The following is an 11,109-nucleotide window of genomic DNA, read 5'->3' as shown; positions in this document are numbered from 1 at the left end:
AAATGCCTGAGAGATTTTTAAAAGAGAAAAATTGAGGAGGAAAGAAAAAAACAAAACAAAGCAAAACAGCTTGGCCTAGGAAATTTCCCTCAGGCTGATCTAGGGGTGCGTGGAGGGAATCCGAATGACGCGGGGCTCGTCGTACCTTGACTAAAAACAGATATTTTCGGAAAAGGAAGGTTAAAAAAAGGGGGGGGGGAGCGCATACTCCCTTTGGAAGCAAAGTCCCTTTGGGACTGGGACTTCCCCACCCCCAAGCCCTCCTTTTCCCTCAGATAGGCAGCCAGTCCTGGACTAGCCAGCTCATCCGGTCTCCTGCTTTGGCTCCGGTCCGCGCCCCCGGGGCGCCGCGCTGGGTTGCAGCCGCCGCTGCCCCAGGGCGGCCGGGTGACCGCTGAGCACATGGAAGGGTCATGGCTCCCTCACCCCGACACCTCCCCGTCCACCTCATCCCTTTTTCTCTTCGAAAACAGGGTGGGGAAGAAAACTGAAACACCCCTCTCGGCCTGCAGTGTCGAGGGCGCCAGAATGATACGGTCCTGGGTGACAGATCCCAGGGAGTCTCCAGAGCAGGGCGCCCGTGTGGGAAGAAATATACATGGAGAAATACACAGTCACATGCGTGTTACTGGGCGGTCTGAGGCCTGTGATGGGACATATACACACTCGGGCAAAACGGGCAAAGGTCACATTGATTTGGCAGGTCAACAGATATTTTTTGCGGACCTACGAAGCCATCTGGGACTTTCCTTCTGCCTTTTGCTGTTGCTGTCCAGCCCAACGCTTGTCGGGAGACAAGCTTACCTGCCGCTCCTTTGCAAAGAGAACCGGTGCCCAGAGTGAAGAGAGACGGGCAAATAGGCTCCCCGCCCAGGGAAAAGTGCTCATTACCGAAGAGCAGCTGGGAGCGGAGCGGAGCAGAGGGAGGGCGCAGGGAGCTGAGTGTCCCGCCAGGGATTGGGGTCTTTCACTTGAAGGGAACCCGGCCAGGGGAATTGGCAGAGAGGAGAGAGTGCCCCTTGCCCTGGGCACCTCTATAGAGAACGTTGCCCAGGGCTGAGATCTTTGGGAGAGGCTGCTGTTCTTACCCCCACCAATTTCTTCTAGGACCTGCCTCACTGCAGAAAACGGATTTAGACACAACCCTCACTTTCATGCTAAGGAATTTTGGAGAGGGAGGTCGTGGTCTTCAATTCCCCAGGTAAAGGGAACCCCATCCTCCCACACCGTCCACCCGCACCTGAGACGGAAACCCCCAGGCACCGTATGTTTGCGCCGCCCCACAAAGCAGCTGAAACTCGCTCAGCGCCAGCAACCCTGGGCTCCTGCCTGAGCTCCCGCATAGACGCGGAGGGAGATTGGCGGGCCCGGCTGGGGAAATTGAGCTCGGCGCCGGCTCCGGATGCCGAAAAAGAGACAAGGGGCGGGGGTATCCCAGACCTCGGTTTGCCGAGGTTCCCTTTGGGATCTGCTCGCACCTCCAAGTCTCCGCGCCCGGTGGTAGACCTTGCGGCGCTGGCTCCGGAGAGGAACCCGAAAGCACGTATGCCCATCTCTATTTGTGAAGTGCCGTCCACTGCGGGCCCCTTTTCTTGATCCCCCTTTACCTCCCTCAACCTCACCAGACTGTTTAGTTCTTGGCAGAACCCTCTGGATCAAACTGAGCCAATGGCCTCAGTTTCCCAGTCTGTAACCAGAACATTGTGAAAGGGTTTCTTTCCCTAGGGTTCTTTCTGACTCAAGGGCCCTGGTCGGGGACTGCGAGCATTCTTCCCTGGGCAGGGAAGCGAGGTCAAGGGCGAGCAAACCCAGCCCGGGCGTGGAAGTGGGAGACCTGGCACTGGAGCGCCTGCAGAAATGCAGGACCGCCCCCGCTGACTAATCAACGGTGCCCACGCATGAGAATTGGCGTGATCCTGACACGCAGAGCAGAAGGCAACGCTTGGCAGCTGGGAGCTGGGGGTCCTTGCGGTCTCAGTCTTCCCCGTTCAGTGCAGAATAGAAATCAGGCATCTTCAACTTTTTTTTTTTTTTCGATTCCCTATAGACACACACCTCCCAGTTCCCTTAACTGGGCTACCCAGAGGTGGATCCGCATGGGGGGGAATATCGAGTAGGAATTTCTGCCGAGATAAATCTCAGCAGCAAAGCAGTCCCGACTGAATGGCACACACCACCCCCCACCACCATCATCTACTTTTTTCTGCAGTTTTTGTGAGTTAGACAGTTTCTGGGCTTTTGGCGCCCCCTCTGGATACGGCTAAAAATGGCAACCCCTTTTTAAAGTCAAACGTTTATCAAAAGTTTTCAAAAAGAGACAAAAATACAAAAATTACTAGCATCAAACGAACAGAAAAGGTCTACAGACCGGTAGTTTATGACTTAAAAATGCTATGTATTACGTATCTCCTATTACACAGTTGCATTAAAAGAGATTTATATAGGTACTTATTTATCTTGACAAATAATTGTGAAATAGTCCAAAATACCTTAAAGTCACAGTCCTCTTCACTAATTTATGCCAATAAACATGGGAATTACAATAAAAAGCAGCTAAACACAGACAGTCTGGTTAAAACTTCTGCCCGAAGGTCTGGTCTATGAGTCCCCTCTTGGGTCAGGTGTCTGCCGATCACACAGTTATGCCAACAACTGTCCCCTCCTTAGGACGCAGAAATCAGTCCATACTAAGCGGGACTTTTTTCCTCCCAAGAAAGGACGACGTTGTTCTTATACTTTGCGAGAGTTTGCACGGAGTCATGAATACAAGGCTATTGTATGAGGTCTCGTAAACTCATAAACAAGCTGCAAGGTTCTAGCCCACATCCACTTGTGAGTTACATTCGTTCAAAAAGTAAATACTGTTTAACAAGTCTGTGACTTACTACCTCCTGAAGAGTTCCATTTCCTAGACCAAATGTCGACTTCTTCGGAAGAAAAGGAGAGAAAACGAGATTTAAAATTTTTCCTCTAAGAAAACATTCTCTGAAATCTTGCAATAGAGTCCGCAATTTGCAAATGAGAAATAAGCAAGTCTTTGCTGTAATGCGGGCCGATACACAATAACAGTCATTTAATTCGGAGGCGAACACTGGCGAGAGCCAGAAGGAGGGGAGGATGGGATTTAAAACTGTTTTCCACAGTTGTGCGTTTATTTGTGATTCTGAAGACATGTAACCCACAGGCGACTAAGATTTTTCTTCTCCCCCAGTACAGAGACCCAACCAGGCTCTAAGCGGTTCGTGTAAACACAAAGGTTGTGCTCAAATCACACTCGAAATACATCAGAGACTCCCTCACCCACTCCCCAGAACTCCCAAATGTCCACAAGTCAGAGAAGAGCCTACTAAAGTCGGGACGACCGGCGCTTCACCGCTCCAGGTGCTTTGTAAAAAAAAGGGGGGGGGGGAAAGCAGGCAAGCAGCACGACTCTACCGAAGTGGAGTGTTTTGTCTGCGGCGGTGCGCATTTGTTTGGCCTTTTTCAAACCAGTGACCGGCCTCAGCCTCGCGGCCCAGAACAGCCACATTTGCAAAGTTCGGTTTCTCAAAGCCAGAGCAGTACGCAAACTCTTTTCTGCGGCAGCTCTGCTGTCGTTCTGACTCGGCCAGAGGTGAAAAGCAGAACTTTAAAGCACTTGCCCTGTCACTGAGGAGCGTCGGCAGGGTGGGAGTCGCGGGGGGTGGGGTGGGGGCTGGAGAAAGACTTGTCGGAGTTCAAGGTCGGCGAGGCGCGGGACGGCCCCGCGAGCTCGCAACTACCGCGTTGCCGCGACCTCCAGCCTGAGCCGGGACCTAGCTTTGGTTTTCATTGATTCCCTTTGCAAGAGCGCAGCCGAATCCCAACCGGCCGCACCAGTCCCTGTGAAGCAGAGCATGTTAATCTGTTTATATGGATTATTACAGAGGAACAGCGGGTGTTGAGTCACCAAAACATTTGTTTCAAAAGACAATTTCTAAGCACTTTCGGAGGAGGCAAGCTCCAGGCGCGGAAACTGGGCTACGCTTTAAGGAGCTACAGTTTTTTGAATACTGCAAACTCCCCTGGCTTAGTCCCCAAGACCGCGGAGAAAGCAGTGAACAGAAACGCTTGGGGGTGGGGATAGATCCTAGTCTACACACACACACACACACACACACACACGCACACGCGCGCGCGCAGAGATTCGCGCGGAGACGGTACCGAATTCTGACATTATGAGAGTACAGCAAACTTACACACTTGTAGGTCCCGGGTCCCCGCAGCACCCCCCCCCCCAAAACCCGCCGGACCAGCGGCAGTGCTCCCCTCCCCGCTCCTCCCCTCCCCTCTAGTCACCCAGCCCAGAGCCACAATCCTCCCCCCCCCCACCAGACTGCGCCAATCAGCTGCCTGACAACCCCCGAAATGCCGTGCTGTGATTGGCTAGAGGTCCCTAAGGTGAGGGGGTGTATTTATTAAAGAGCCCCTGGGCTGGGAGTTGGAGAGCCGAGAGCGGAGCTTGAAACTGACTGGAAACTTAAGTGGCGCCGCGACTTGCCAGTTTTACCCCCAGGAACTTTTCTTTGCAGGAGGACAAGAGAAAGGGTGCAACCGCCCCCTGCTTTTTGCTCTCTTTCTTCTCCTCCTCCTCTCCAATTCGCCTTTCCCCACTTGGAGCGGGCAGCTGCGGGCTGGCCACCGCGCGCCTTCCTAAAAGCTCGCCGCTGCAGCCGAGTGACGCGCCAGGCTTCCCGGGAGCCGCTCGCCCCGCGTCCGGGCAGCCGAGGGGAGAGGAGCCCGCGCCTCGAGTCCCCGAGCGGCCGCGGCTTCTCGCCTTTCCCGGCCACCCGTCCCCTGCCCCGGGCCTGCGTATGAATCTCCTGGACCCCTTCATGAAGATGACCGACGAGCAGGAGAAGGGCCTGTCCGGCGCCCCCAGCCCCACCATGTCCGAGGACTCGGCGGGCTCGCCCTGCCCTTCAGGCTCCGGCTCGGACACAGAGAACACGCGGCCCCAGGAGAACACGTTCCCCAAGGGCGAGCCGGACCTGAAGAAGGAGAGCGAAGAGGACAAGTTCCCCGTGTGCATCCGCGAAGCCGTCAGCCAGGTGCTCAAGGGCTACGACTGGACGCTGGTACCCATGCCGGTGCGCGTCAACGGTTCGAGCAAGAATAAGCCGCACGTCAAGCGGCCCATGAACGCCTTCATGGTGTGGGCGCAGGCGGCGCGCAGGAAGCTGGCGGATCAGTACCCGCACCTGCACAACGCGGAGCTCAGCAAGACTCTGGGCAAACTCTGGAGGTAGGAGGGCGCGGCAGGGTGGGCTCCGCGGTGGCGGGGGGCGCTGGCTGCGACTGTCTCTTCGCGCCCCGCCTCCCAGCAGGAGGGAGTTGACGGTCCGAGAGCTGGCGGGGCGGGGCGGGGGGGGGCGGTTGGAATAGGGACGAGGTATAACTTGGCTCACAGTTTGACAAAGTTCTTGGATTGCTCTTGGGGAATGGGGGAGGGGTAGGTGGAACGGGGAGGAGCCGTGGCGGGGGTGGGGGGGAAGCCGGAGAAGAGGAGAACACTTGTAGGAGACGCGGGGGGGGGCGGGGGGCTGCCAGCCGGATCTCCCGCCGCTGCGAAGTTCAATCCCAAGTGGGGGGTTGGGGTGGGAATTGAAGTTTGCCTCTGTTTGCCTGAAACTGCCCTCTCTCGTGAAGCCCTACGTCCAAAGAGATGGGATGCAGGGTGGGGGGAGAAACCGAAGCTAGAGGGCCCCCTGGCAGGAAGGGGCGGGGGAGAAGAGAGGCTGCTAGAAATAGGTGGGGGGGGGCTGCCATGGCGGGGCCAGGAGGAGCTCCTTGCAGATTAAGTGGTTTTTTAGAAAGTTTTTAAAGGATGTTGGGGACGGAACGGGGCGGGGGGCGGGTATAACTCCAGTAGCAAAGGCCTGTAGAGCGGGAGCAGCGAAGAGCTATTTTCATCTTCAGGGCTTCCAAAATAGAAGAGAAGGGGAGAGGGCGGGGCGGGGAGGGACCGGCTCAGGTCCGACTAGAAGAACCGAGATTTTTTTTTTTCCTTTTTTTTTTTTAAGAAAAGTTTTGAGCTGCAGTAGCGGGTGGAACGTGGGGAGGAGGGACGACGGGGGCAGTGTTGGAAGAGGCCAAGTGGTGGGGGCCACTCCCCCTCCCGCGGATGTGACAGCTCGGCGGGTTTCACAGAGCCCCTCTCTCTTTTTCTCTGCGCCCCCCCTCACCCCGCCCCCAGACTGCTGAATGAGAGCGAGAAGCGGCCCTTCGTGGAGGAGGCGGAGCGGCTGCGCGTGCAGCACAAGAAGGACCACCCGGATTACAAGTACCAGCCGCGGCGGAGAAAGTCGGTGAAGAACGGCCAGGCGGAGGCCGAGGAGGCCACGGAGCAGACGCACATCTCTCCCAACGCCATCTTCAAGGCGCTGCAGGCCGACTCGCCGCACTCCTCCTCGGGCATGAGCGAGGTGCACTCTCCCGGCGAGCACTCGGGTGAGTCTCCTCCCGGCCCCCAGGCCAAGCCACCGCCGCCACCCCGGCCTGGCCCCGACCGGCACACCCCCAGGCCACCACCTGGTGGGCTCTGCTTAGGGACTTTGAGCTTCTCGGGAAAGGAAACTCTAACCGCTATGCCTAGTCCTCCTCCCCTCCCGGCCCAAGGCCCCAGAAATACCATGAACACACGCGCGCGCGCGCGCACCCCACCTTAATCCCAGCATCCTAACAGATTAATTTTATTGCGAGGTAAAATGCCTTCACAGCTTTCCAGGACCTCTCCCTTTTTCACTTGGCTCCCCCACCCCAAAAGCACACACAGGGCTCTTCTACTAGTAGCAATTTGGTCTTCCGGACCCTCGGGGCCTCAGACGCTCCCCTGATAAAAGGCGAAGGCCTAATGTGTACTGGCGGGTTAATCATTGGGCGGTTTATCTCGGGTGCAGCTCGCCTCCCTCGCGAATGCGGGACTCTGGAGCGAGGCGGGAGGGTCCCTGGAGGGTTCCTAAAACTAAAGCCTTGGCACAGCCCTGGTTGATTTCCCTGTGCTTCTTTCTCTTTGCCTGCAGGGCAATCCCAGGGTCCACCAACGCCACCCACCACCCCCAAAACCGACGTGCAGCCTGGCAAGGCTGACCTGAAGCGAGAGGGGCGCCCCCTGCCAGAGGGGGGCAGACAGCCCCCCATCGACTTCCGCGACGTGGACATCGGCGAGCTGAGCAGCGACGTCATCTCCAACATCGAGACCTTCGACGTCAACGAGTTCGACCAGTACCTGCCGCCCAATGGCCACCCGGGGGTGCCGGCCACGCACGGCCAAGTCACCTACACGGGTAGCTACGGCATCAGCAGCACCGCGGCGACCCCGGCGGGCGCGGGCCACGTGTGGATGTCCAAGCAGCAGGCGCCGCCGCCGCCGCCGCCCCCGCAGCAGCCGCCGCCCGCCCCGCCGGCCCCGCAGGCGCCCCCGCAGCAGCCGCAGGCGCCTCCGCAGCAGCCGCAGGCGCCCCCGCAGCAGCCGCAGGCGCACACGCTGACCACGCTGAGCAGCGAGCCGGGCCAGTCCCAGCGAACGCACATCAAGACGGAGCAGCTGAGTCCCAGCCACTACAGCGAGCAGCAGCAGCACTCGCCGCAGCAGATCGCCTACAGCCCCTTCAACCTCCCGCACTACAGCCCCTCGTACCCGCCCATCACCCGCTCGCAGTACGACTACACAGACCACCAGAACTCCGGCTCCTACTACAGCCACGCGGCGGGCCAGGGCTCGGGCCTCTACTCCACCTTCACCTACATGAACCCGGCGCAGCGGCCCATGTACACCCCCATCGCCGACACCTCCGGGGTCCCTTCCATCCCGCAGACCCACAGCCCCCAGCACTGGGAACAGCCCGTCTACACACAGCTCACCAGACCTTGAGGAGACCTTAGACAAAGAGTGATGATGGCCCGTGATGCGCATAAAAGTAACCCACCGAAGAAAGACCGTAACCCACCAGAATTTCCTTTGGACCTTTTTTTTTTTTTTTTTTCCTCTTTGTTTTTTAAAGACCTTGACACTAAAGGCAACTCGAACCCACATTCCAAGACAGAAACATTAGCTATCCAAACGCATTACCACCTTGTGGCGAGTCAGTGGCCAGGCCACTCTTGCTTGGCTAGATGGACCAGCAGAACCGACAGGAACCTGGACTTGAAACCTTCCAAGCCCGCGTGGAGGGGGATGGAGATTCAGTGTGACCAGTTTGCTCAATCTCTCTGCCTGTTTGGACTTTGTAATTATTTTTTAGCCGTAATTAAAGAAAAAAGTCCTCTGTGAGGAATATTCTCTATTTTAAATATTTTTAGTATGTACTGTGTATGATTCATTACCATTTTGAGGGGATTTATACATATTTTTAGATAAAAAATTAAATGCTCTTATTTTTCCAACAAGCTAAACTACTTAGTTGAACAGTGTGCCCAGCTCTTCTTGCAACCAGAGTATTTTTGTACAGATTTGCTTTCTCTTACAAACAAACAAAAAGTGTGTGTGTGTCGTATTAACCCACAAACCCCACAAATGTGTGTTTTGTGATCAGTTTGGGGGGAGGGGGGGTTAGCTTTGCTTAATTCCTCAGGCTTTCTGATTCCAAGGAGGAATTGCCTTAGAAAGAAAAAAATAAAGGCCTTACTTTGCAGATGCGGACGCGAACAATAATAGTCTAGAGACCCATTTGATAAGGGTTATAGATATATGTTTTTTAAACAAGAGAAAACACCTTGAGCCTTAAAACCATGCTGCTGGAAAAAAAACTCGTGCCCTCTTTATGTGCAGTTCCTCCTGTATTTGCTTGTTTGCCCCCAATCTTAAGAAAGAAGCAGAAGACAAGCAAAGGAGATGAAATCTGTGTGGGGAATGTTTTAGCAGCCAATAAGTGCCCCAGCACAGTGCCCCCTGGTTGCCCGCCGCCAGAGCCCCATGTGGAACACAGATGCTAGAGGCAGCTCACCTCCGCTGTCACTTCTGCCTCTCTGAACACCAGCAGTTAACCTTCCAGACATGCCACGTGCTAAAATTATTTATTTTGTAAGGAGAGGTTTTCATGAAAAACAACAAAAATTGCTCTTTTTTTATTTTTTAAATTTACCTTCTTGAAAATAGGTTGTTGGAGCTGTCTGTCCTCAAAGGGTATGGTGATCTGTTGTTAAATTATGTCCTTAACTGTAACCAGTTTTTTTTTATTTATCTCTTTTAATCTTTTTTTTATTATTAAAAGCAAGTTTCTTTGGATGCCTTGTCCTAGATTTGTATAAATGCCTTTTTGTCTGTCCTTTTTTTTTTTTTTTTTTCGTTGTTGTTTTGTTGCAAACAAACTGGAAACTTGTTTCTCTTTTTTTGTACAAATGAGAGTTTGCAGATGTAGTGTATCACTGAGTCATTTGCAGTGTTTTCTGCCACAGATTTTTGGGCTGCCTAAACTCTGCGTGTGTGTGTGTGTGTGTGTGTGTGTGTGTGTGTGTGTGTGTGTGTGTGTGGTGACACAAAACAAAGCAAGCATGTGTCATGAGGTTCCCCTGCATGTTCTCTTGGAGAGAGGGAGGAGGGGAAGGGAGTCAGCCCACTGACAGACCTTAATTCTTCATTACTTCTGTGGCTGGAGAGTTTGAGGATTGCTTTTTAAAAAAGACAGCAAACTTTTTTTTTTTATTTAAAAAAAAAAGATATATTAACAGTTTTAGAAGTCAGTAGCATAAAATCTTAAAGCACTCTTATAATACGGCATCTTTCAATTTCTGTATAAAAGCAGATCTTTTTTAAAAAAAATATTTCTGTAACTTAAGAATCCTGGCATTTAAACCATATTTTGTCTTTAGGTAAGGTTTGGTTTGTGTTTGTGTTTTGTTTGTTTCGCTTGTTCCCAACCCCCACCCCCCAACCTTTTGTTTTCTCTGTGAAACTTACCTTTGCTTTTTTCTCTTCCTTTCTTTTTTTGTATATTATTGTTTACAATAAATATACATTGCATTAAAAGGAAAACAGCCTGTGGTCTTATTCACCAGGTTCTCTGGTTAAAAGGGTGATTTGAAGAATCGGGGCACAGAAGCGATGCTTACACCCTGACCGTGGTGGTGGTTTTATTTGTCACGCGTACTTTCAGCAACCCTAGAATCAGCTCTGAAGAAAAGACTGTGTGTCCCCCAAAATCAAAGCAGAAAAATCTGGAACAGGGTCACCTCATTAGGTCACAGAGAGAATCACATGTCAGTAGTTACCCTCCCTGCAAAATGTTTGCTGTGGTTTTAACACCCTCATGCTGCAGGGCAAAAGCTGGTCCCTTGTAGGAGGCAGAGGGGGCAAGTGATAGCCCTGAAATCCGCCGCTTGTCCGCTTGTCCGTAGACAGAACGCCAAAGACCTGCTTGTCTGAATTGCATAGCGATCCTTCTGTGCTGATGAACATGTAGCGAAGACACAGGGTGTCCATTTAGAAGGCAAAGGAAGCCAAAATAAAACAGCCTCCAAAGGGGACCGGGAGGAGGAGATCTGTCCCATCCAGTCTCCGGTTTATCAGCTGTGTCAATGCAATGAGATGCCCTTATTTTTTGGTTCCCTCCAGTTTAACTCATTCTGGGAAGATACAAAGCCATCATCGAAGTAGTAAGACCTAATCCTGTTTTCCTTGGCCTCAGTTACATGGGAGTTTCCAGGATCAGAGAAACGGTCAGGTCATTTTTCATTAAACAGATGAAATCATTCCTTCCCTCCCACCCCCACACTGAGACACCCCCCCAACAACCCCCCCCCCCCGCCCCCAGCTGATTGGGGAAGTGACTACTTGAAGGGGGCAAGTCTGTGCTCTCACCTCCGCCTGGTTTCACGACTGGGCGCGTGTCCCTGAGAGTGGCAATCAGCCTCCTGACTGTGCCATCACCTCACATTGTTTTTTGCTTATTGGATTCCTGGCTCGCCTCCCACGCCCGGATCAGGGCGACCAGGAAAATAGTAGTTATCAACTCAAGACAACATTATGCTCTCGTCCTTTGCAAATGCCGTCAGCAAACACTGACTGAGGGCCTGTGACCTTCGGGGGGCTGTGCAAATCCCTCCCTGACCGTCCCCCTCCCTGACATCAGACTCTGTTCCTTGTTTGTGCTG

The 11,109-nt window shown here is 53.5% G+C and overlaps 1 protein-coding gene across 1 annotated transcript; it reads left to right on the top strand.

The window, feature by feature from the left end:
• On the top strand, positions 4,830-9,991 carry SOX9 (SRY-box 9). The gene is given in 3 exon segments (NM_213843.2): positions 4,830-5,263; positions 6,215-6,468; positions 7,041-9,991. Coding segments are annotated over 3 exon segments (1,536 nt in total). The 5' UTR covers positions 4,830-4,832; the 3' UTR covers positions 7,892-9,991.

Source organism: Sus scrofa, chromosome 12, assembly GCF_000003025.6.
Source record: "Sus scrofa isolate TJ Tabasco breed Duroc chromosome 12, Sscrofa11.1, whole genome shotgun sequence".
Taxonomy (NCBI): Eukaryota; Metazoa; Chordata; class Mammalia; order Artiodactyla; family Suidae; genus Sus; species Sus scrofa.
This window is presented reverse-complemented; position numbering and strand designations above follow the sequence as displayed.